This window comes from Littorina saxatilis, linkage group LG8 (assembly GCF_037325665.1).
Source record: "Littorina saxatilis isolate snail1 linkage group LG8, US_GU_Lsax_2.0, whole genome shotgun sequence".
Classification (NCBI taxonomy): domain Eukaryota; kingdom Metazoa; phylum Mollusca; class Gastropoda; order Littorinimorpha; family Littorinidae; genus Littorina; species Littorina saxatilis.
In genome coordinates, this window is record NC_090252.1 from 60769469 (window position 1) to 60797460 (window position 27992).

The 27992-nt window shown below is 40.2% G+C and overlaps 3 protein-coding genes across 4 annotated transcripts in view; 1 reads left to right on the plus strand and 2 right to left on the minus strand.

Annotated features, from left to right (window-relative positions):
- LOC138974012 (uncharacterized) overlaps positions 1 to 27992 on the plus strand; it is a 502416-nt gene that overhangs the window by 54630 nt on the left and 419794 nt on the right. The gene's annotated exons all lie outside the window — the stretch shown is intronic.
- Positions 2293 to 10792, minus strand: LOC138973991 (uncharacterized). Its single transcript, XM_070346681.1, has 6 exons — positions 10428 to 10792; positions 9602 to 9940; positions 7766 to 8083; positions 4749 to 4862; positions 4113 to 4166; positions 2293 to 3425 (listed from the first exon to the last, which is right to left on the minus strand). The coding sequence occupies exons 1-6, from the start codon at positions 10471 to 10473 to the stop codon at positions 3358 to 3360; spliced, it is 939 nt and encodes a 312-aa protein (XP_070202782.1). The 5' UTR covers positions 10474 to 10792; the 3' UTR covers positions 2293 to 3357.
- On the minus strand, positions 13886 to 27901 carry LOC138973992 (uncharacterized). The gene is made up of 7 exons (XM_070346682.1): positions 27460 to 27901; positions 23609 to 23974; positions 20409 to 20744; positions 19950 to 20264; positions 19217 to 19333; positions 17017 to 17070; positions 13886 to 16508 (listed from the first exon to the last, which is right to left on the minus strand). The coding sequence occupies exons 1-7, from the start codon at positions 27509 to 27511 to the stop codon at positions 16216 to 16218; spliced, it is 1533 nt and encodes a 510-aa protein (XP_070202783.1). The 5' UTR covers positions 27512 to 27901; the 3' UTR covers positions 13886 to 16215.

The window sequence follows — 27992 nt, forward strand, 5'->3', positions numbered from 1 at the left end:
GTGGGATATTTTGGCCGCCGCATCCGGTAGGCTGCAAAAGGGGTGGTACGGGTGTTTCTATGTAAGACGGATTTGTCACATTTTCTTTAGCACCAGTAATCTTGCTAAATCTGGGCTTTTGTTATATTCTTGAGTCCTCACATTCCTTTCTAACAGGATAAAATAATAACCGAAACAAGAGGGATAGTTGTAGAATTTTGACGTTTATGTGAGACAGGGTACAATCCCTACTGCATGTGCAGCAGCAGATCAACCCAATGACTAATTAAGGCACACAGCCACCAAAGCATTTAAACGTTTCATTTTTATATTTAGTCAAGTTTTGACTAAATATTTTAACATCGAGGGGGAATCGAAACGAGGGTCGTGGTGTATGTGCGTCTGTCTGTCTGTGTGTGTGTGTGTGTGTGTAGAGCGATTCAGACTAAACTACTGGACCGATCTTTATGAAATTTGACATGAGAGTTCCTGGGTATGAAATCCCCGAACGTTTTTTTCATTTTTTGGATAAATGTCTTTGATGACGTCATATCCGGCTTTTCGTGAAAGTTGAGGCGGCACTGTCACGCCCTCATTTTTCAACCAAATTGGTTGAAATTTTGGTCAAGTAATCTTCGACGAAGCCCGGGGTTCGGTATTGCATTTCAGCTTGATGGCTTAAAAATTAATTAATGACTTTGGTCATTAAAAATCTGAAAATTGTAAAAACAAATAAAAATTTATAAAACGATCCAAATTTACGTTTATCTTATTCTCCATTATTTGCTGATTCCAAAAACATATAAATATGTTATATTCGGATTAAAAACAAGCTCTGAAAATTAAATATATAAAAATTATTATCAAAATTAAATTGTCCAAATCAATTTAAAAACACTTTCATCTTGTTCCTTGTCGGTTCCTGATTCCAAAAACATATAGATGTGATTGTTTGGATTAAAAACACGCCCAGAAAGTTAAAACAAAGAGAGGTACAGAAAAGCGTGCTATCCTTCTTAGCGCAACTACTACCCCGCTCTTCTTGTCAATTTCACTGCCTTTGCCATGAGCGGTGGACTGACGATGCTACGAGTATACGGTCTTGCTGAAAAATGGCATTGCGTTCACTTTCATTCAGTGAGTTCGACAGCTACTTGACTAAATATTGTATTTTCGCCTTACGCGACTTGTTAATTGTAATGTACTCCAATAACACTCACACACACACACAAACACACACACACACACACACACACACACCCACACACACACACACACAAGCACGCACACACACACACACACACACACACACACACACAAACACACACACATGCACACACCAAAACAACAATTATAAATGATACTACTACACAAATAATATGTGGTTTTTATTTTGAAATTGAAATTCCGCCTGGTATTTTCCCCCAGTTCTGTTTTACATTTGACTGCAAAATACTTGGTAACAAATACGGTGACTTAGTAAAAACAAAAAAACAAACAAAAAACACTTACGCAAGCTGAGTCAATCTCATGAAGATTCATTTACCCATACAATAATCAATGATTATGTTAAATGTGGCTCATTAGCAGTACCACACACTAGTCCATGTGCATCATGAAACACATCACCACAGGGCTTCATATGTTACCCTTGTGGAACAGCACTTGTTATAATTGATTGCATGCTGTATTGAATATGTTTCTATCCGTCATATCCACTCTATTATTATCTGACTTCTATGCATTGCATGACAAATTTTAAAATTGCCTGAATAAAACATCTTTGAAGAAGAAAAACAATGATAGTAGTATATCATGAAAGATATAACCACAAGCTCAATTATGTACAGTTTTCCTTAAGATTGCATGTGTTCCATTATTTGTTGTATTTTTTATGATTTTCTGAATTGTGTGTGTGTGTGTGTGTGTGTGTGTGTGTGTGTGTGTGTGTGTGTGTGTGTGTGTGTGTGTGTGCGGACGTGCTTGCGTGCATGCGTGCGTGCGTGATGTGTGTATGCGTGTGCGCACGCGCGCGTGTGTGTGTGTATGTGTGTGTGTGCGTGGGTGCGTGCGTGTGCGTGCGTGTGCGTGCGTACGTGCTTGCGTGCATGCGTGCGTGATGTGTGTGTGTGTGTGTGTGTGTGTATGTATGTGTGTGTGTGTGTGTGCGTGTGTGTGTGTGTGTGTGTGTGTATGTGTGTGTGTGCGTGTGTGTGTGTATGTGTGTGTGTGTGTGTGTGTGTATGTGCGTGTGTGTGTATGTATGTGTGTGTGTGTGTGTGTGTGTGTGTGTGTGTGTGTGTGTGCGTGTGTGCGTGTCAATTGCAAGGTGTGTATTGTCCATGATTAAAGGTAAAGACAGACAAATGTTAACATTTGAATATTGATTATGAATAGAAAAGCGAGGAGAAAGTATATAAACGACGCACAAGTTGTCCCCTGCGGGCAAAATATTTGTTTGTATGTACAATTAACTATTGTCCATTTGTGTAATGTGAAGCCGCAAGTCGAAAATGTATGTGCCACCGGTGAGTTCCGCAGGTTCTGTACAGTCATACAGACACCACGAATAGTAATAATTTATTACTGCCATATTAAAAACACGGGAATGCTACATGTGTAGCGTCTTCCGGAACTTAAATAATAAATGAAAACAGCAACACAAAGCCAAAGCCAAACAAAAAGCAAATAAAATAAAAACGTATTTGTTTATACGAGATGCATGACATCATGCTTCATTTTCACTCCATATGATTTTCAAGGGCGCACTTGAGGATACCTGGCATACATAAAGCGGCTAACTAGTTTTCTCTGTTGTCATTACTTATTCCCAACACACATTTGATTAATTGCCAACGATTTATGAAAACAATGTGTAACACCATTCTGACTGATGCAGGTGTCAACCCCAATAATTGACAACAAATGAAAGGTTGTTGCAAGAGGCTCTGACACTTTCAGGATTGTATGCCTATACATACATGAGGTACTTCTACTTAACTGTCCGATTGTTGCTGAGCCCCTTCTCAAAACACGCTGCAATCACGAACTATTGTATTGTGTGTGTGTTGGGATGTCTCATACCAATTTGATACCGAACACGCAATGTCATGTTTAGAAATTCGACCAGATGGTTATAGATTTGGTCTGTCTTCTGGTTTCCACCTGGTTTAGCATCCAGTACGTTGTACATGTCATCATTTGTTGTCGTTTTCGTCATATATCGTGGTACTTGCTTGGTTGGGGTTAGGTTGCCGAAGGCCTGGGGATTGGACGACTCATGTGAGTGATCGTGGATTCCTTGTTGTTCACGGGCTCTTGATTGTAGTTGTCAGTGGTCATGAGGGGTCATGAGGGGTCAGTAGGGGTCATGAGGGGTCATGAGGGCCGGGTCGTGGCATCCAAGTCAGCACTTTGGTAGAGATCATTGATGTGCTCCTCGAAATCTGAAAAAGCCAAGTATTTTGTGGTAAAAGCGGGTATAACGTAGCTTTTCACGCTTCAGTTTGCCAGGGTTTTTCAACGATAGCTAAAGATATAGATAAATACGGATCCCGTTCTGCTTTTATCCACGAGGTAAGTTGTTTTCCGCTTCCTTCTTTATACTCCGCGAACGCGCGCCACCCCTTTCCTCCCACACAATCACAAAACAAATACCGTTCCCCCCTCGCAAAACCAGCACAAACACGTTACCCTTAGGCTGGTTGTCGCTACATATGTCGCGCTACTTTACATATACTGTCACCTAGTTGTCACGACATATGTCGCGCTACTGGCTCAGTCTGTTTGGTCGGTTCCGATTACCTCCCATGGATGCGAAAACCTATGATGACCGTTTTGTCTTTATTTTTCTCTCTGTTAATTCACTAGTGGCTATGTAAAATGTGTTACAAAATTGCACCAGCAACGGACAAACGAGACTATATGTAGGTGGATATGTTTGTAAGGGTGCTGGTATGGATGTGTGTGGTTTTGGTTATGTGTGTATTGATGTGTACATGTTATGTGTTTATATGTTTTAAACAAGTGAATTTATGTGAAGTTATTTGTGTACACGAGCCAAACGAGTTTTTCCCACACTCAGATAATAAAATTGCATTGAATTGAATTGCATATATGAAAGGAGAATGTACCATCATCTGCTGCATGTGGCTGTGTTTTCTTTCGTTTCGATCCTTTCCTGGATTCTGAAAAAATATGAACATGTCAAAGTTTAGGGTATTGACTTAATTGATACCAGCTAACTATCGTGAAAACACGTTTTTTAACACAGATTGCTTGTTTACGTGCACGTTTACATACAAAGGCACATTTTGTAAACCAAGTTGAACATTTTCGTGTGTTGATTGACCTTGAGTACTGGAGTTAAACAATCCAAACAAGCAAAACATGATGAGTTTCATGCTTTGTTTATTTATCATCATTTGTTTGTCATGCTTCACTAGTACATCGTTGTTAGTGTGTCGCTTGGTTGGTGAGTCAGGGGCCGGGTATGATTTGCATTTTATTTTATCACAGAAATTATAGAAAAGAAATACAAAACTTAACTAAATATAACAATAAGAGTTAATGATGCATTAACATATAAAGTAAACTTGTTCCCATTAGATAAAAACGTATCAGAGTCACGTAGATACAGTCATTATATCTGAAGGCAATATATACATATTCATATTTCGGTTTTAGTCTTTTTCCAATAACACCGGGATAAAGAGCTCACACAGAAATACTGTACACTGGGACCGTGATTATTTTTATATTATTCCTACCTCTGCGCCTGGACACCACGACGACGACGACAATGACGATAATCACCAGGACACCAACACCAACACCCACACCAACACCTACACCGACCGAAGGAAACGACGCAGGTTCATCGACTGAAATACAGAACACAACACCAAATAATAAAACAGAAGGCAATGGGACTTAATGTATACATTTGTACTAACAAATAAAAAGCATAACAGCTCCAAAACTGTTGCTGCAACTAATCACATGGAGACATTTGGACAAACTGTAAGGTCGTAGGTTGAGTCTTTTCTGCATGCACATAAGGCCAAACAAAAAAAAAAAAGGTCTGTTTACGGTAACATAGGCCCCAAAAAAATAGGGTCGGTAGGTCGGGATTTTTTTTTTTTTAAACCATATTTTTACGTTATTTTGCAAAAAAACCAAGATTTTTTTCCCTCTTTTTTTCCCAAATGCCCAAAAAAAGTCTATGGTCGCGCGAAAAAAATAGGGTCGGTCGGGTTACCGTAAACAGACCTTTTTTTTTTTTGGCCTAAGACGATCTTACTTTAGAAACCCAATACACATGAACATTTACTCTATGCCCAACAATGAATTGTTTGTAGTTGTATAAATCTGCATAATAAAACAAAGAGATCATTCGCGTTCCTTTTAGAACAACTGACGATCAAGCAGAGCGTATGCAAACGACAGACACAAGGCCATGTGCAATCACGCGAATAAACAACTACTTTATGTTTAGATTTGTTGAGTACATAAAACACGCATACACTTACACATGCAGAGAGGGAGAGAAAGAGAGAGAGAGAGAGAGAGAGAGAGAGAGAGAGAGAGAGAGAGAGAGAGAGAGAGAGAGAGAGAGAGAGAGAGAGAGAGAGAGAGAGAGAGAAAGAGAGAGAGAGAGAGATAGAGAGAGAGAGAGAGACTTAGACTTAGAACATTTTATTCACATAAAGGGTAGACATTTTAGGCCATAGGCTTAATCTTACAATGTGCCCTTTACATTCACACAAACACATATTCACGCGTGCGCCCGACTAGAATCATAGAAACATCAAACATACAGTAATAATAAATGAGAAAAGTAGTAGAAAATACATGAATGGAACATCAATAAAGCAATTACAGAATGGAACATTAATTACGCAATCACACTTGCGCACTCACACGCAGACGCACAAGGAGGAACACATATAGTACTAATAATAATATACACACAACTAAGTGCCATTCAACAAGACAGGTAGATTTAGCATTATGTAGGCATGCAGCAGTCAATATTTCAGAGTAATAAAATAATTATAATTAACAAAGCTAGCTACAATACCGGCAGCGTAACTTATGAAGACCTCAGTATGTGTTTCCTGAGGGAGGTTTTGAATGCGTTCAATGAACGGCACGTTTGTACATTCGAAGGAAGAGAGTTCCACAGTGAAGGTCCCACAAAAGCAAAGCTAGTTTTGTATAGATCTATGCGAGTCCTTGGTTATATATATATAGATTTGTTTGACACATAGCGCTCGGAAGCTTTAGTCAAGAATGCATTTAGGTATGGTGGGGCCAGCTCATTGAGCGCCTTGTACATTAGAATTAAGATGTTGTAATCAAGCTGCTGTTGAAGTGGAAGAATATTGGCTACCTTCAACTTTTCTGACGTGGACAGATAAGGATTGGTTACAATAAGCTTAGCACCTCTTCTGTGCAAGGAGTTTAGTTTGTTCATTATATTTTCGCTGGCACCGCACCATACAGTGGAGGCATAATCAATATATGATAGACAGTGTGCCACGTAAAACATTTTCAGTCCCTCCTTGTCTACAAAGGGTTTTAGTTTAGATAAGAGATGGAGATTGCTTGACAGCTTTTTACAGATATTCTTAACGTGTATGTTCCACCTAAGCTCCTGGTCAACTTCAATTCCTAGTACTCTGTGTGATGAAACCTGTTCTATAGGATCTGAGTGCAGTTTTAAGTTGAGGAGAAGGGGCGCTCTCTGATGTTTCTGTCTAGATGTGACTACCATACTGCTGGATTTTTTGAGATGCAGGGTCATTTTGTTGTTACTACACCACTGTTCAACGTCGTTGATTCCCTGCTGAAGGTCAGCCTCCACTTGAACTATTTTTTTGGACGATGAGTGAAGAGAGCTATCATCAGCAAAAAGCTCACAAGATACATTTTTATTCGTAATATGCAAAGGTAGGTCGTTTATGAAGATACTAAATAAAAGTGGGCCAAGAATGAACCCCTGAGGAACTCCGCAATTTAGAACCCCATATTGTGAATATTGACCATTTAGATATACCCGCTGGGATCTGTTCGTGATGAACGATGCAAGCAACTTAACTGTATCACTGTCGTTTATATAAAACTTTAGTTTAGTTATGAGAATATTGTGATCGACTGTTTCAAACGCTTTCCTCAGATCGAGGAAAACTGCACCAACTAATTTGGAATCGTTGATAGCCGACAGCCAGGTGTCACAGAGACGGACAAGAGCCGTGGAACAAGAATGAAACTTACGAAAACCAGATTGGAATTGGTAAAAAAGATCGTGGCTTTCCATGTGATGGATTACATGTTTATGGATATGCATCTCAAGAGGCTTAGAGAGCACCGATAGAACAGAGATAGGACGAAGGTTGTTGATGTCGCTAGAATCCGACGTCTTAGGAATAGGAATAACTTTAGCACATTTCCACTCCAGAGGGAAGACCTTTGTTTTAATACATAGATTGTACAAGAACGTCAGGGACTCTACTATATACGGAAGTGAAAGTTTTAGAAAGAAGGTACTAATAGTGTCTACGCCCACGGACTTTTTATTCTTGAGGTCAGATATATATTTCCCTACTTCATGAACTGCCAGAGAGAGAGAGATAGAGAGAGATAGAGAGAGAGAGAGAGATAGAGAGAGAGAGAGAGAGAGAGAGAGAGAGAGAGAGAGAGAGAGAGAGAGAGAGAGAGAGAGAGAGAGAGAGAGAGAGAGAGAGAGAGAGAGAGAGCGCGAGTACATGTGGTATTTTCTTACAAGAGACATGTATGCGACAAGACGCTTTTGTTCGGCCATTTGTTTGGACACAGGTCAAGGTCAGGTTGTCTCTTAGCCCCGCAGTGTCCACTAAGGTCAGTGTGCTCGATATGTCCGTTTTGGACGCTGTGACGTCATCGTATGCAGTACAGTCGTCACGTCCAGTGCATAGGGCAAGGTTTGTCACGTGACCGCTGTCATCTGTGAGTGTCCAGTTCACGCTGTGTCCAAGTCCTACACCGTCGCACGTGATGGGCATCCGTGTTCCTGCTTCAGAGATGTTGAGCTGGCCGGCCTGACACTGTGGCATTGTGTAATCTGGATGACAGAAACAAAATACGTCATCTGTGTACGGCACAGTTCTTGTGAGGAGAGAACACCTACAGCGTCATCGATACACGAGTAAACATACACACATCTTTCACAAATAGTTACGTACCTACTTGGCAGGGACACAAGAACAAAAATACAATCGGTTATTTTCTTGCAGATTATATATGACCTCCAGCAAAAGACAATAATTATGCTACGTGTTTTTTCTTGCTACCAAATTCATATCAATGGACTGATGAAAAAGCAAAAGCAAAGATAGTTAATCGCCTAAACCCTTGTTTATTTTGCCCTTAAAGTGTGTATGATGCAGAATGATTTGTCATTGTGGGTTGACCTGGAAGACATTAGAATAAGCAAGGGGTCGAAATCAAATGTCACAAAATTGCCACAATGCTCTCTCGTTTCTTTCCCAGCTTCTGAATTCATTAAACATAGACACACTCAAACCAACTCATTGTGCTCAACATCAAACACACGCAAACATTTGTGTGCACGCTTTCATTATCTGTATCAGTGCACGAACATTGAGTTCAAGCAACAAAGTGAGGAAACTTTCGCATATTCCAAAGGCAGTTTACTAAATGTTGGGTACAATGGAAATTGTCCTTATAAGCAGAGAAAAACGGAAATAACCAATAGTCCTTAAGCGTGTTAAGGGTGCTGCCTATTGTTTCTTTGAGCATTGAAAAACGTTGCTGTTATGAGAATGCAACATCTGTTTGTGCTGCAAATGACCTCACAACCGCTACATGTTGTACCAACAGCATGGTTACATGTACCGACTTACATGTCCAATTTCACGTCATTTTGACGTGTTTCTAGTGAATAATCTGCCAATACCAGCTACAACTGTGCACTTCTTGTCATTGCGGACAATATTATCTATTTTACCAAATTCCTTTAATTTCAAGAGATATCTCTTTTCTCTTTATCCACAGAAGATTATCATGATACATTTAACACTGCTTTCACATTGATACTGTCAAACATTGAGATATAATGCTCGATTCGTCTGAATGTGACGTCACGCATAGCAGAAGTGTTGATTTGTTTTCCCTTTTTCTGTTTCCCCATCGTTTTAACTTCATAAGCGCAAAGAGCATAATTGTAAAGTTATGATGTTGCGCTATATAAATGCTCATTTATTATTATTATTAAATGTGGACATTTCTACTGAAGCGACGGACGTGAATCGGTGCGCTAAACAATTTGCAAAATGCACACGTGTACAAACCGGGACGCGGTTTCCAAGCGCATACTGCTACAATTCACGAGCAATCCAAAGTAAAATGACCTCCATGAACTTTATTTATAGCAAACATCCATTGCGTTTGATATTACGCTTGTGACACAAAACGAAGCAAAAATAATGTGCACTATATTTTGCCGTTGAGTATACTTACACAGTATCTTGAGTAGACAACTTACACAGTATCTTGAGTAGACAACTTACACAGTATCTTGAGTAGACAACTTACACAGTATCTGGAGTAGACAACTTACACAGTATCTTGAGTAGACACTGGGCGGGTGACTTGCCGTCTTTCTCAGAGCATGTCAGCGTTGCGCCATCTTTGTGTGTGTCGTTTCCACCCACAAGCTGCAGTCTGCTTACTGTCCCTGTCCTGTCCACGTGGAAATCATCGTTGTTCACGTCGCACGTGCAGGTGGTGTTGGTGTTGTCACAGGGTGGACACTCCGCTACTGTCTCAACAGTCCCGTTTGGATAGGTGATGCTCCAGTAGATATCCTGTGAATCTTCAAGAACGTTGCAGGGTATGTTGTTCATGTTGTTTTCATACACGCCTATCGTGCCGTTGTCACAACTGCTTAGTTTGTAACCTGCAACACATATAATTATGTGGTGTCGAAATTTAGTCCTGCATGCTGTTGTTCGGAAGAGAAAAACAAATGCCTTTGTTTTCCATTACTTCGGTAACGAGCAACGCGCGAATTCTCATCATGTAATGTCGTCGTCGTCGTCGTCCTTATCATCATCATTATCGTCATCATCATCGTCGTCATTCTTTTCTTTCAAGTTACGATATCATCTTGTGAAACTCACTCATGCTATGGCTGTCTGTCTCTCTCCCTCTCGCCCCCCTCCCCCGCTCTCTCTCTCTCTCTCTCTCTCTCTCTCTCTCTCTCTCTCTCTCTCTCACTCTCTCTCTCTTTCTCTCTCTCTCTTTCTCTCTGTCTCTCTCTGTCTCTCTCTCTTTCTCTCTCTCTCTCTTTCTCTCTCTCTCTCTCTGTGCACGAGTGAGTGTCTGTACTCGTGTTTTATGTAATCAGCAAATCTGAAAGTATGCATTTAACAGTGCATCCTTACCTTGTATAACGTTGAGCTTGAACTCTACACAGGAGGTGTTATCCATGGATGAACAAATGATGCGAGTCCCGTCGTTTTTCCGTACGTTGCTGACAAAGTTCAAAGTGGTATTGCTGCTAGTAATATTAACGTAGGTCCTGGTAACGCTGTAGTCGGTGTCATCTGTGCTACACTCACGATCACATGAAGTCGACACCAATGAGCACCATTCACATGTTGCTATTCTCGTTTCCTTGATTACTGAGGACGGCCCGCTGATAGACCAGTAGATAGCAGCCGAGGGAGTTTCTTCAAGTGAACAGTGGATTGACCCAGGCTTCGTGTCCACAATGTTGATCGTGGCGTTATTACAGCTTTCTGTGACTGGCACTGCAAAAAAAAAGTCGAAATATCAATTGTCTTTGTATTAAAGTTAATTTGTTTCCAGACACGCCATCTTGAAGACTGAACAAAACATGTCTTCACATTCAATTGGTATTATCTGAATGTGTCAGTCCGACTGACTAACAGTAACATGTATACACCATAGGCAAGCCAATATCAATCAATCAATCAATGAGTCTTATATCGCGCATATTCCGTGGGTACAGTTCTAGGCGCTCTGCAGTGATGCCGTGTGAGATGAAATTTTATACGGCCAGTAGATTGCAGCCATTTCGGCGCATATTTACCTTTCACGGCCTATTATTCCAAGTCACACGGGTATAGGTAGACAATTATTAACTGTGCCTAAGCAATTTTGCCAGGAAAGACCCTTTTGTCAATCGTGGGATCTTTAACGTGCACACCCAATGTAGTATACACGGGGGGTGGTTCGGACACCGAAGAGAGTCTGCACACAAAGTTGACTCTGTGAAATAAATTTCCGCCGAACCTGGGATCGAACTCACGCTGACAGCGGCCAACTGAATACAAATCCAGCGCGCTACCAACTGAGCTATATCCCCATATATCATATGAATCCCAACACATGCGCCGAGGCAATTACCTGGGATAAAAGAATCTTTTCCATTGGATATATACAAGCCAAAATACCAAGTGAAATGGCGTAAGGAGTAGGCATTTATTAGGTCATACACCTCTGCAGGATCAGTACCTTGTTAACAATGGTCATATTTTAAAGTTGTTGGTATCAATGTTTCTGTTGATTTACAATGTATTGTTCACATTAATGATTACGATAAATTGAATAATATTAACATAGTTTTTAGGTTTGGGGCCGGAGACATCCGACCCCACTAGGTAAAATAAACTCTGCAGAAAAAAAGTATTGCACTCATTTTCGTACCCCAACTACAACATTCATTCCCGTGTAATTTCATTCAAATTGGTATGCAATCAATTAAAGGCCCTCCATTTGGTTATCTGGCATACATTTCGTATCAAATCGTTTATATAACTATATACGGCTTGTGTGTGTCCGTGTGTCCGTGTGTTCGCGATGCACGGCCAAAGTTCTCGATGGATCTGCTTCAAATTCGGTGGGCATATTCAGGTAGACCCCGGACACAATCCGGTCGATGAAAACTTTGAACACGTGCTCTAAGCGCGGCGCGGTGAACCGATTTTGGTTTTTATGGTTTTTCTGTAAATCCATTCCCAGTAACTCTTCCTTATCTTCTCCAGTGTTTTGCGCTTTTATCTCCCTTCCTTCGTGTGGTGTCAATCGCGTACGGTGCGCCACGCTGCATACTCTGTCTCGCGATTTCAGCCCTACTTCTTCCCGGCGAAGCCGGCTATTCATCTAGTAGGTGATACGTGAACAAAACATTTATCAGCATACAAGCAAAAACACATTTGACTAAGACAACACGCCGCTGTAATGTGAAAGTAAGCTTACCTTGTGATAACCCAACGAGAAAGTAACAGCAGAAGACGAACGCCTTTATCTCCATTGTGACTGTTTCTGATGTGAGTGGGTAGTAAAACAACAATTGAGTCGACGATACGGACGAATACTTACAACTTCTTTGTGAATAAATCAACAAATTGAAGAGATTTACTATGCTATATACCAATCATCTCAACAAATCACTCACAAACTCGCCATCTGCGGTTTCACAGCCTTGTTATTTGTTAAGACTGTTATAGAATTACAATAAGAGTGCAAACTTTCGCCGGGACTATCACTATAATACAGTGTCCACTTAAAAAAACTAAAAACAAAAAACAAAAAACAAAACAACAATTTCTAAAACAAATGCTTGTATCACTAGCAGTGTCTTACATCGAATAACATTACATACAACAACCACAGACGTGAGTACTATCTATAGTTCACGTTCTTCACTGTATGTCAAATAACGCCAGACTATCAAATACCTCGAAACCAAAACTTCGATTTACAGACAGACACGAGGTTGCGGAATGTTAAGATTTCTCCCTATAGGTCTGCCTTAAGCCTTTAGATGTTTAATAAAACAACACAGTTTTAGATTTCGCACCAACGAATCCGCTAATGTTGAATACTTTACCACAGATTTATCAGGGACAATGCATACAGACCGACAGATAATTAGTTTCAATTGAGCGTTCAAGCACGCTACTTCACTGACAGTACATTTCATAGCTTTCAATTGAGTGCATACACTCGCCACTCCCAAAACCGTGTGCTGCTTCCTCGTACAGAATAGTGAGTGGTAAGCGACGTGATTTGTTGCACTAAGTACTGAGCGTGTGTGATGCCCGGAACGTGCTCAAGCACTGCGTTGAATGATAGCATCCTTGTCTGCGTTATATGCAGTGTGTGCTTGTGTGAGTGAGTGTGTGTGTGTGTGTGTGTGTGTGTGTGTGTGTGTGTGTGTGTATGTATGTGTGTGTGTGGGGGGGGGGGTGTGTGTGTGGGTGTATGTGTATGTGTATGTGTGTGTGTGGGTGGGTTTATTCTGCTCGGATTCTTTCCTCTTCTTTTATATTGACATGCAATTTGTAATGCTTTCTTTTTGAGTATTATTTCCGTCAAGGTATTGCTGTACTTTGGTATATTGTATCATTAGTGTGGAAGTAATTAAGTATTGACATTTTTGTTTTTTTTCCCAGGTACTAGGAGACTGATTCCGCATAGCTCTCTTGTAACTCTAATAAACATGGCGTATGCATTTACAACGCTTACTTCAGATGATTGGTGTGGACATCTACGACTTTTGTTCGCGTCTTGGTTGTTTTAAGTTGTCTTAATATTTAGCAGGGACAGATTGTAAGACTAGGTGTTGAGTAATGAAGATTGTTCATTCTCTCTTTTTCTCTCTCTTTTTTTTTCTCGGGAATTATATGATAGCGTGCATATGCAACCCACACACACACACACACACACACACACACACACACACACACACACGCACGCACACACACACACACGCACACACACACACACACACATTCACACAAACGCATACACACACACACACACACACACGCACACACACACACACGCACATGTATACACAGAGTCAAATAAATGATGGCTAAAGCTGTATTATGTTCAAAAGGAAAAGGTATCAATCTCTCCCCTTATAAAATGACGTCAAATGCGTGCTACAGCCTGAATATGGCGATCTCGTGTTAATGAGCCGTCTGACACAAGTTTTGAAATCGACGATTTGAAGAGTGATTTCCATTGAACGCATATCTTTACTATAAGCCTATTTCTAACGCCAAATATAATAAAACTATACTCCTTTTGAATCAGCAAATCACAAAGAACAGAGGAATAATAGTTAATTAAGTCTTCTTCCAGATAATTTTTATAGTGTTGGTCGAACATGTGGAGAACATACTTTTGTAGGCAGACTGTACCTCCTCAAAATTCTGTAAAGCGAAAATATAACGTTATCATAGGAAGCCTTACAAAACTGAGATACAATATTAAACTAAATGTCCCAGGCAATGTATATTTTAATTTTCTTTTTAAAAGACAAACATTTCAGCGCGGTTACTATTTTACAGTTTTCTTTATTTCAGGCACATCAATCAATCAATCAATCAATGAGTCTTATATCGCGCATATTCCGTGGGTACAGTTCTAGGCGCTCTGCAGCGATGCCGTGTGAGATGAAATTTTATACGGCCAGTAGATTGCAGCCATTTCGGCGCATATTTACCTTTCACGGCCTATTATTCCAAGTCACACGGGTATAGGTAGACAATTATTAACTGTGCCTAAGCAATTTTGCCAGGAAAGACCCTTTTGTCAATCGTGGGATCTTTAACGTGCACACTCAATGTAGTGTACACGGGGGGAGGTTCGGACACCGAAGAGAGTCTGCACACAAAGTTGACTCAGTGAAATACATTTCCGCCGAACCTGGGATCGAACTCACGCTGACAGTGGCCAACTGAATACAAATCCAGCGCGCTACCAACTGAGCTATATCCCCGCCCCATGTTCAATCAAACACAACACAATTACCGCAACCTGCAAACTGAACAAAGAGGACAGTTCTCTGTGTGTGTTTAAAAATAATAAAATTAAATTGCGGTGCTACTTTCTCGCAGGCTTAGAATATTGTGTACAATGTGCTTGATATGCGCCCGCGATTTTTTTTTGTACGAAACGTCAAAGGGAAATAACTGCCTTTAGAGTTTATTCAACCGAGCAGACTATACTTGCAGACTAGATCGGAAATGATACAATTAGTGAGTGAATAATGACGAACCGCGGAAAGTACATTGGGAATGGAGTTAATGTTGAGTATTTTTTAGTAGTACATCGTACCAGAGTTGTTGTGTGGTTAGTAGGAATATCGGAAAGCTGCATTGTCAAGTAGGCAAGAGAATAGATCGCAAGAAAAGTCGACGGCCTTGTGGACGCCATGGGAACTAACATAAGGCGGTACCTGAACGATTGCATGGGTTGTTGTGAACAATGCAAACAAAACTATGTGGAAAATCAGTTCACCATTCAATCTTACGGATGAAGAGGTGCGTTCTTGCCGCAGAGCAATGTTCATGCTAATGAATACGCATTGCGTGTTTTGAAATGCCGCTGTGGTACATAAAACAACTGTTCGTTTTATTTCCACGGCGTCCGTGGATGGCATTAGGTCAGAAGAACCATGCACATGTCACAATATCAAACATGCTTACTGGGACTGAAAGGTACGTTTGATACATGATCGGTAAAACCTGAACATTGACCCTTGGGAAAATATGCACGATATTCAGAACTCGGAGTGTTTAATTCCTGTATATACCTGCTCCTGACACTTGAACCGTAATCATAAACAGACACAATAGTTCCAAAGTGGTAAAATACTTTGCGTGTGACACGTTTTTTTTAGTTTTAATAGACAAATTCAGAAAATAACTCTGCCAGGTATGTATGGGTTGTGGGAGATTGACTTTGCAAAACCTCCGAAAAAACAAAGGAGGGGTCAATCATTGACCCCTTATTTGTTTGTCGGAGGGTTTGTCAGAAAAGGTCACTCTTCCACATTACCTACAAACTCGAGGGAGTTATTTAAAAAAAATAGTCTATTGACATTACTGCACGAGCAAAATCGTGCTCCTGGAGTAAGCGTATACTATGCATTTTTGGCAGTTGTGGGATCAAGCTTAATGTATGGAATCTACCAATATTTGGAGAGGGGGGATGATTGGGAGATGGGAGCGTTGTTGTAGGTTTAAAATGTTTTAATTGTTTTATATGGATATATTTTGAGTTTGTATGGGAGAAAAGTGCCTTTGGACATATTTTTTTTAAATCACTAACTTTATTTGTCTTGCAAAATATATGGATGGTCATTCCTATTTCGTTATATACCGTCATACAGAACACACTGATTCCACTTTATAATGACGTCAGATGGTTATAGACTTGGTCAGCCTTCTGATTTTCACCTGGTTCGTCACCCAGTACGTTGTACACGTCATCAGTTGTTGCCATCTTCGTCAGTTCTCGTGAATCTGGGTTGGTTGGGGTTACATTGCTGTAGGTTTGAAGTTTATCATGACTCACGGCCTGGACACTGGAGGGTATCTGTTGGAGTTCGTGCTGTGTTGCGTATTGTTGACGCCGGTCCGAAGGGGTAGGGGTTTCTGCGTCAGCACTTTGGTAGAGATCGTTGATGTGCTCCTCGAATTCTGCACACACAAAAAGAGCGGGGAATTACAATTTAAAAACTAGTTTGACGTGGCTTGTCTGGATTTGATTTTTAAGTTGTTTTTCTTCCACATACATTTACGAAATATCGAAATATAACAACACATAATCTATAAACACAGAACACCAATTAACTTCGTCAACAAATACACCCACCTCCACCGCCGCCACCACCACACCACCACCACCACCACCACAACAACAACAAAAACAACAACAACAACAAACAACAACAACAACAACAACAAAAGCAACAGCATTAACACCAACATCGACAACACCACCACCACAACAACAACAACAACAACAGCAACAGCAACAACAACAGCATCGACACCACCACCACCACCACCACTACTACCACCAACAGCAAAAACAACAACAACAACAACAACAGCAACGACAACGACAAACAGCAGCATAACAAAAACAACAACACAGCTCCCACACAACTCACGAGAAAGTGTTGGTGAAGGAAGGACAACTTACCATCATCTTCTGCACTTGATTTTGTTTTGTTTTGTTTTGATCCCTTTCTGGATGCTGGGAAGATTCAAAATTAAAAATCGATTAGCACCACTGCACATCAGATGTTCTTAGTCAGTTTGCGTCCTAATAAGTACAACGAAAGCATCACCAAAAACAGGTATTGTCGCGACACAGACTCTGTGATTGAGATGTTCAGATACGATTTAGAAATGTAACCGTTTTTGTTTTTAATCTGGACAAAAACATTATATTTGCACCTCAAGTGTACCTAAGGAGAATAATGCACACAACCAAACCATGAACTGTCTGTCTTAAGTGTGTGTGTGTGTGTTTTGCTTTTTTTTGTAAGAACATTATTGATATCTGGTTAGAATCTTAAACGAAATGAGGCAGAGCGTTGTTAAGATAACAAATAACCAAAGGGAAGTAAGCGCTCTTAAAACATTGATTTTAACGAAACAATGCTCTTAAAACATTAATTTAAAAAAAATATTGAAACTTTTCAAAACTGTCACGTTTCAATATATCACTTAAGGTGATTATGAACCGGTTAATTACTACTAATTAACTAACCACACCACGATCCACTCTCGCAGTCATACAATTAAATAGAGTCAACAAAAGTATAAGTTTCAGACGCCTGTTTATGTATAAACTCGCCACCTCCCTCGAGCCTTCACTCAAAATATGTTCCTTTTACGTTCTCAACACGTAAAAAACCCGTGATCACTGACAAAATGCCAGTAGTATATATAGAAAATTATAGTAACACGCTGAACCCGTGTAAATACAGTCAAAATGAGAATGTTCTGTTCAAAAAAAGCTCTAGTTCATGCAGGGGTCACACACCCCACGTTGTCACTACTCCAATGAAATCACAGATAAGAAAAGACAACGGTGGTCAACGGGGTGCGTAAGACACGGTGCACTTAGCTTTCTTTCTGTATGCTGGTTAGCCGGTATGCTGGTTAGCCGGGTTTGCTGGTTAGCCGGTTCGCTGGTTAGCCGGTTCGCTGGTTAGCCGGTCAGCGTAGCTTCCTCAGGTCCCAGCTCCAACGTCTGCAGTTAGCAGTGTCCCGCCAAAGGCAGCCGTGCAGCGGTTACAGGAACACGAAACGAACGAAGGCTGCAAACAGAAAGCATCGGTGCACTAAACATGTCAGCTACCCCTCACCCACCACCTTAAAACGTGTCATCTTTAAATACCTCATCGAGCACGTGGGCCTGCACAAAACGGACTTTTTACAACAACAAAACAGTCATTTTCCGTCCTTCTCTCCCTATCTGCAAAAACCATATACAGATTAGTATTTTAGCGTCACAGAGAGTAAATTATGCGCTAACCTGGAAAGAACAACAGAGAGTATTTCATTCCACAACACAGACTCATCAACAGCGTTAAATAATGATTTATTACCTCAAAAGCCTATGATTGTACTCTCAATGGAAGCAAAGTCCGCCTCCTCCCTGGAACAGCCTCTGTTCGTCAACAGTGACCAAAAACCTCCAGAACCCCTTGTCGAATCCTTATGCGAAAGCCATCGCCGACGAAGGAATGTTGACGACTTGTCCTCAGCAAAATATGTGGCAGTGAGAAGGAATAACTAGTGGAAGCTCCCCTAGAGTGCCGAATACAATATTCGGTGAAAAACCATCATACTCTAGAAACTGTGTATTAGGTCCTTCCCCTTCTGCCGCTGGGTGTCAAGTGCGCCGCCCTTGTGTCTCTCCCAGACAACCTAGCCAATAACACGTGACTGACCTTGTCACAAAACCAGTCCAGCTATACACAATTCTGCCTCCCAAGCAGAAAAAAGACACGAGAAACTCAATCCGTGAAAATCCCGTGCGCGCTGTCAGCGAAAAACCGTCAGCCCTATGACAGCAAAAACCTCCTCTGTGAAACTCGTGCACTACAAAACATCCGTGCTAGTTGAGCACTGTCAGCAAACTGGCTGGTGTCCAACTGACGGATGTTTGAAGTGTTCTGTCACATACCTTTTTACATGAGACATATCAAGCTTGCTTTATATACTGATTTCCCTCTGGTGGTAACCTGATCACAATAACGTAGCAGTCCTCATTTTTCAGAACATTCGTGCACGTGCTATGTCCTGTCATCTCCGGAATGACAGGGATAGAAAGCGGGCTCACAACCGTCATGTCCAGGAATGTGCAGTTAAAATAATAATTGTCTCACCTCTGCGTCGTGTAACTACTACTACGACGACGATGACGATGATGATGATGATGACGGCGACAACAGCACCAACCACCACACCCACAACGAACCAAGGAAACGGCCCAGGATGTTCGTCTGTAACACAGAACAAACAATAACAGATTAATACGGATGCTTCATGCACTTTTCAAAACAGTGACATCAAACTAAACGGTGTAGAGATTCGAACAGAACGTATTGTCTGAGATTGAGTCCTGCCAGTATACACATACTTTGAAACCCAACGGGCAGTTGTATTCACGTTTTTCCCCGTATAAAGTAATTAGTTACGATCTGTTCAGAGGAGCGTAACATCATGCAGTTACGTTCACAGAGACAGACAGAGACTACACATTCACTTTCTAATGTAAATCATTAATCTGTTCATTGTTGGTGCTGTGCATTTATAATGTGTAATCAGTGCCTTGCAATTGCTTCATATTGTTTGTGAGATGCTAAATCAAAAAACCAAGACATGTTAAGTTTGTACATTTTTAATTTTAGACAAAACATGACATTAGCAAGAACTGAATATATTTGTGTACGTCTTGATTTTAAATGATATCAATATTCTGCTTTTCAAGCAGTTATGGCATGCCATGCAACAATAGGTATGATTATGTGAGCACTTATTATAAAGTATTTTAAACGTGTTGTGTTCCTAAGCAAGCTTGTTTTTGTTGAAAACAAAATTGTGTGCGTCAACACTTACCAGGGACACGAATCTGACACGACGCTTTCGTTCCGCCATTACTTCTGACACAGGTCAAGGTCGAGTTGCCTTTCAGTCCCGCATTACCAGCAAAGGTTAGGGTGCTGGCGCTGTCCGTTCTGGACATCGTGACGTCAGAGTAGGAAGTACAATCACTTCCAGTGCAAATAGCAAGGTCTGTCACGTAACCGCTGTCATCTGTCAGAGTCCAGTTTACGCTGTGACCAGGTCCAACACCATCACACGTGATGGGCAGCCGTTTTCCTGCTTCAGAGATGTCGAGCTGGCCGTTCTCACATTGCGGTAGTGTGTAATCTGGGAGAGAGAAACGAGACAGGTACTTTCAGCAAGCTACGTTTAATAGTTACAGTTTGGATGAACTAATTAGTAACAGATGCAAAATACAAACAAAGAAACACACAAAAACACCTTTTCGTTGCTTGCAGACTGGATACTTACACAATATCTTTAGTTGACACTGTGACGATTTGAATCCGTCTTTTCTGGAACACGTCAGCGTGGCGCCATCTTTCTGTCTGTCAATTCCACGCACAAGCCGTAGTCTGCTTAATGTTCCAATCCGTTCCGCATCGAAATCCCCATTGTTGACGTCACAGGTGCAGTTGCTTTTCTTGTCGCACGGTGGGCACTCTGCTACGGTCTCCACCGTCCCGTTTGGATAGGTGATGTTCCAGTACATACCATGGGAATCTTCCAGAACCTTGCACGGAATGGTGTTCTTGTTGTTTTCATACACGTTTATTGTGTCGTTATCACAGCTGCTGAGGCTATACGCTGAAACAAACATGTGATGTGGCTTTACTCCTTTTCGAAGACGCTGAATTAGAAAGAAACACAAACACGCACCATCTTTATTATCTCAAAGCTGCATATTTAAACAACCAACTGAGATTTTTAAATATGATTTGTAATATCTCTGCGATACAGCTGACCCACCCTTGAAATCAAAGCAACAGTATGAACACGGCTCTTCTAGTAAATCATATTAACATAGCACACATACACACACACACACACACACACACACACACACACACACACACACACACACATGCACGCACGCACACACATACACACATACACACACACACACACACACACACACACACACACACACACACACACACACACACACACACACACACAAACAATGGGTTTCACAACTTACTACATCAAATGAAAATGATAATTGGAGTTTCACTCCAAAGATGATGTATTTGCGTTTTGGAAAACATTTTGAATGTTTCTTATCGAATGTAAACAGTGCAAGATTTAAAGGGTTAGACCTAGTGAAATCACACTTTTGGAAAGCAGTATTAAAATATTGGCTGGATAATAACCACTACGATCGTGGGACAATCGGGCCGATTTTATTATGGAATAATGCATGCATAACGTATAGTGGCAAAGTTTTATTTTTTGAGAGTTGGATACAACGAGGTGTATTGGTATTAACTGACATTGTACGTTCGGGAGATATATTATCATATCAAGATATATGTGATTTGATTGGATATTCGCCAAACCGAATTCTTGAATATAATGTTGTAAAAGCTGCTGTGTCATTATTTATGAGGAAAAATGCTGTAAATATGACTGATGATGTTTGTATTACCTTACCACTGTTTAACGGCACAAATGTGTTAAGTGCCAGCGAATACAGGAAAGAGATTATTAATATGAAAACAGATGTACCATGTTCCGGAGGATTTTGGAAGAGAAAGTTTAATGTAGAAATTGATGAACGATCCTGGATAGTTGCCTATCAGTCAACACAAGAGACTAGATTAAGAGTTTTACACTGGAAAATTATGCACAGCATTTATCCGACCAACATTCTCCTGTGTAAAATGAAAGTAACGGAAACTAATAAATGTAATTACTGCTGTGATGTAACTGATTTCATTGAACACTTCTTTTTTGAATGCCCGGTTGTATACAAATTCTGGAAGTTTATTGAAGAATTTATTTTTCGTACTTTAGAAATTAAGATTATTTTGAATGTTAGTGATGTTTTATTTGGTATGCATTTTGTAATGGTGAGAAAGGCAACTATGTATAAATTGAACCACATTATCTTAATCGGAAAGATGTGCGTTAGTATATATAAAAAAACAAATTCGTTTTTACCGTTGGAAAGTATTTTTAATAGGCAGTTACAGATAAGAAGCATTTTTGTGTGAGTGTTCGAAGAACAAAACGTTAAAAAAGTTAGCTTGCTGTTCTCGATAAGTTGTATTTAATTCATTGTATGAGATATTGTTAATTGTTGTTATTTATGTGAATAAAATTGTTTGAAAAAAAACAACAAAACAAACAAGCCTAACGCCAACAAAACAATTGTCAACCAATCGCCAAAGCAATCACTAGCCTCGAATAAATACAGTAATTTATAAACGTAAACCTTTTACATGTTTATTTTGCCACAAAGTTAGTTTGCACAAGGGCGAAAAGATGTAACATCTGTCACTTGCTTAGTGCATGTGTGCGTGTCATGTCTGTTTGAGTGTGTGTGCGTGTGTGTGTGTGTGTGTGTGTGTGTGTGTGTGTGTGTGTGTGTGTGTGTGTGTGTGTGTGTGTGTGTGCGTGGTGCTCAGCTATGTGAAATATTCTGACGATTCTGCCCTTGAAGACCTGTCTGACTCTGATTCTGTTTATTTTTCTGAAGTTCAAAATTTCAGCTCCTGGTGTAAAGATAACTATTTAGCCCTAAATGTAACAAAAACAAAAGAGCTAGTTATTGACTTTCGCAAAAACCCAGCTACAGTTTCAGATTTGTACATAGATGGTGTGAAAGTTGAGCGAGTGACTGAATACAAATATCTCGGAACAGTCATTGACAACAAACTAAATTTCTCCTCAAACACTAAAGCTATCCACAAGAAGTGTCAGTCAAGAATCTACTGCTTACAAAAGCTCAGAAGTCTGAACATCAACAGCCGCATCCTCCAAACATTCTATACTTCATTCATTGAATCCATTCTCACTTTCTCTTTCATCTGCTGGTATGGAGGTCTGTGTGTGAAGAGTAAGAATGTGCTTGGGCGGGTGGTGAACACATGTGGTAAGATTGTGGGGGTGAGACAGGAAGGATTGACTGTGCTGTATGAACGACGTGTGGTGCGAAAGGCCCGTTGCATCATCCAGGATAGTAGTCATGTGCTCGCTCACCACTTTGAGGTCCTGCCCACAGGACGTCGCCTCCGCACTCCCAGATTCCGCACGCTCAGAACTAAGAACAGTTTTATTCCAAAGTCAATTGGCTTTTTAAATACCTAAGTTAATTAAAACTAGTATGTGTGCCGGTGAACATATGCACTGATTTCTGTGATGAATGAGTGTGATAACCCTCGAATGACTAGTCCTGTGATAAATATTGTTCAATGACATATCTAGTCCTGTGATAATGATAGTTTTTAGCGTTAAACTTTTAACCTATTTGGAATCATGTTACTATTCCTGTCAGTGTACATATGCGTGCGCGAGTGTAGTATGCTTCGTATGGTATTTTTATCTGTTGTCTTATTATTTGTTTTGTCTTTTAATGTGCACCACACTGAAATTTCTCTGTATGAGATAATAAAGTATTCGTATTCGTATTCGTATTCGTATCACAAAGTACCCGAGTAAAACTTTACCTTGTATCACGTTTAGTTGGATCGTTACACATGCCGTGTTATCCGCAGCTGAACACTTGATGATAGACCCGTTAATGTTGTGCACATTGTTGATGAAGTACAGAGTGGAATTACTAAAACTTTGATCAATGGAGGTTCTGGTGACATTGTAGTCGCTGTCAAAAACTCCACATTGACAAGCAGGACCATAAGCTGCACATCTACCGCACTGTGCTATTCTGGTTTCCTTGCCTCCACTAGCTGGTTTGGTAATGGACCAGAAGATGTTGGTCCGAAAAAATACTGGAAGTTCACAGTAAATGCCTGGCTCTGGCTGACTGTCCACAATGTCGACCGTGATGTCAGTGCAGTTGTCTGCGGCTGACACTGCGGAAATAAAACACAACGTTGAAGACAAAAAGTCAACTTCACAATTTCCTTTTTACATTTAGTCAAGTTTTGACTAAATGTTTTAACGTAGAGGGGGGAATCGAGACGAGGGTCGTGGTGTATGTGCGTGCGTGCGTGCGTGTGTGTGTGTGTGTGTGTGTGTGTGTCTGTGTGTGTGTGTAGAGCGATTCAGACTAAACTATTGGACCGATCTTTATGAAATTTGACATGAGAGTTCCTGGGTATGAAATCCCCGAACGGTTTTTTCATTTTTTTGATAAATGTCTTTGATGACGTCATATCCGGCTTTTCGTGAAAGTTGAGGCGGCACTGTCACGCCCTCATTTTTCAACCAAATTAATTGACATTTTGGTCAAGTAATCTTCGACAAAGCCCGGACTTCAGTATTGCATTTCAGCTTGGTGGCTTAAAAATTAATTAATGACTTTGGTCATTAAAAATCTGAAAATTGTAAAACAAAATAAAAATTTATAAAACGATCCAAATTTACGTTCATCTTATTTTCCATCATTTTCTGATTCCAAAAACATATAAATATGTTATATTTGGATTAAAAACAAGCTCTGGAAATTAAATATATAAAAATTATTATCAAAATTAAATTGTCGAAATCAATTTAAAAACACTTTCATCTTATTCCTTGTTGGTTCCTGATTCCAAAAACATATAGATATGATATGTTTGGATTAAAAACACGCTCAGAAAGTTAAAACAAAGAGAGGTACAGAAAAGCGTGCTATCCTTCTTAGCGCAACTACTACCCCGCTCTTCTTGTCAATTTCACTGCCTTTGCCATGAGCGGTGGACTGACGATGCTACGAGTATACGGTTTGCTAAAAAATGGCATTGCGTTCAGTTTCATTCTGTGAGTTCGACAGCTACTTGACTAAATGTTGTATTTTCGCCTTACGCGACTTGTTTATATTTAGTCAAGTTTTGACTAAATATTTTAACGTAGAGGGGGGAATCGAGACGATGGTCGTGGTGTATGTGTCTGTGTGTGTGTGTGTCTGTGTGTGTCTGTGCGTGTGTGTGTCTGTCTGTGTGTGTGTGTGTGTAGAGCGATTCAGACTAAACTACTGGACCGATCTTTATGAAATTTGACATGAGAGTTCCTGGGTATGAAATCCCCGAACGTTTTTTTCATTTTTTTGATAAATGTCTTTGATGACGTCATATCCGGCTTTTCGTGAAAGTTGAGGCGGCACTGTCACGCCCTCATTTTTCAACCAAATTGGTTCAAATTTTGGTCAAGTAATCTTCGACGAATCCCGGGGTTCGGTATTGCATTTCAGCTTGGTGGCTTAAAAATTAATTAATGACTTTGGTCATTAAAAATCGGAAAATTGTAAAAAAAAATAAAAAATTATAAAACGCTCCAAATTTACGTTTATCTTATTTTCCATCATTTGCTGATTCCAAAAACATATAAATATGTTATATTTGGATTAAAAACAAGCTCTGAAAATTAAATATATAAAAATTATTATCAAAATTAAATTGTCCAAATCAATTTAAAAACACTTTCATCTTATTCCTTGTCGGTTCCTGATTCCAAAAACATATAGATATGATATGTTTGGATTAAAAACACGCTCAGAAAGTTAAAACAAAGAGAGGTACAGAAAAGCGTGCTATCCTTCTTAGCGCAACTACTACCCCGCTCTTCTTGTCAATTTCACTGCCTTTGCCATGAGCGGTGGCCTGACGATGCTACGAGTAAAATGGCATTGCGTTCAGTTTCATTCTGTGAGTTCGACAGCTACTTGACTAAATATTGTATTTTCGCCTTACGCGACTTGTTTATATTTAGTCAAGTTTTGACTAAATATTTTAACGTAGAGGGGGGAATCGAGACGAGGGTCGTGGTGTATGTGCGTGCGTGTGTGTGTGTGTGTGTGTGTGTGTGTGTGTGTGTGTGTGTGTGTGTGTGTGTGTGTGTGTGTGTGTGTGTGTGTGTGTGTCTGTCTGTCTGTCTGTCTGTGTGTAGAGCGATTCAGACTAAACTACTGGACCGATCTTTATGAAATTTGACATGAGAGTTCCTGGGTATGAAATCCCCATACGTTTTTTTCATTTTTTTGATAAATGTCTTTGATGACGTCATATCCGGCTTTTCGTGAAAGTTGAGGCGGCACTGTCACGCCCTCATTTTTCAACCAAATTGGTTGACATTTTGGTCAAGTAATCTTCGACAAAGCCCGGACTTCGGTATTGCATTTCAGCTTGGTGGCTTAAAAATTAATTAATGACTTTGGTCATTACAAATCTGAAAATTGTAAAAAAAAATAAACCTTTATAAAACGATCCAAATTTACGTACATCTTATTCTCCATTATTTTCTGATTCCAAAAACATATAAATATGTTATATTTGGATTAAAAACAAGCTCTGAAAATTAAATATATAAAAATTATTATCAAAATTAAATTTTCGAAATCAATTTAAGAATACTTTCATCTTATTCCTTGTCGGTTCCCGATTCCAAAAACATATAGATATGATATGTTTGGATTAAAAACACGCTCAGAAAGTTAAAACAAAGAGAGGTACAGAAAAGCGTGCTATCCTTCTTAGCGCAACTACTACCCCGCTCTTCTTGTCAATTTCACTGCCTTTGCCATGAGCGGTGGACTGACGATGCTACGAGTATACGGTCTTGCTGAAAAATGGCATTGCGTTCAGTTTCATTCTGTGAGTTCAACAGCTACTTGACTAAATGTTGTATTTTCGCCTTACGCGACTTGTTTTTAAGTTGTTCCAGGAATCGGTGAATTTATCTTTACTTCGATTGAAGTAATCACTAGCATATCACACGCGCACACACACACCCATACACACACACACACACACACACACACACCGCACACACACACACACACACACACACACACACACACACACACACACACACACACACACACACACACACAACCACATGTATTGAGTTTTTTTGTTAAGTGGATATTACTTAAAAAGCAAAACAAAACAAAACAGATCAACACAAAAAATAGATACTAGCCGTTTTGTTTTCAAAAGAAACTGGTGTGTGCATCCAGCATGCCACGTCAGTTTTATCAATGCTTGATTCAACCGGACATGGGTGTAAGTGTGTTAGTGTGTTAGTGCGCATGTGTTAGTGTGTTAGTGTGTGTGTGTGTGTGTGTGTGAGAGAGTGAGTGTGTGTGTGGGTGTGTGTGTGTGTGTGTGAATGTGTGTGAGTGTGTGTGTGGATGTGTGTGTGTACGTGCGCGCATGCGTGCGTGTGTGTGTGTGTGCGTGTGTGTGTGTGTATCTATGTGTGTGTGTGTGTGTGTGTGTGTGTGTGTGTGTGTGTGTGTGTGTGTGTGTGTGTGTGATTTTGTGCGTAAGCACATACGTGCGTGCGTGTGTGCGTGTGTTTACCGTTAACGTACATTTGATCAAGACAACATGACGCTGTTGTAAAAAGGAAAGCTTACCTTGTGATATCCACACGATGAAGCAGCAGAACACCAACACGGTTTGTTCCATTGTGCATGTGGTAAGGTCACTGCAGTATTGCTTTCTCAAATACCTTGCCAAATCTTGTATCGTTCACGTAGTGTGTATATCCAATCCTCCGCGTTGTTTCCAGTAATACCAGGGTTACACACATGTCAAACACGATACAGAGTCATAAAGTCAAAGACTAAACTATGGAGTGCTGAATGTGTTCCTCCCCTATGCCTGTGTATTACCTTCAGGTGTCAACACAAAGAACGAACTCACATGTAGCTTTCACACCAACGAGTCTGCTTGAGGTGAATGATCTTCTGTACAACGATACTCAGCAATAGCCAGATACGTTGTTGTGCATTCATTTTTACATTCATATTCAACAACTATATGGCAGCTGCAAACGCACAACGTTATTGAAAAATTACGTGTGGGAGGCGAAGTTGTATAGGCGTATCTTATTGTTCAAAGCGGAGCTCATGTCTCTACAAAGGGGGAGATTAAGCATCCGCATTGC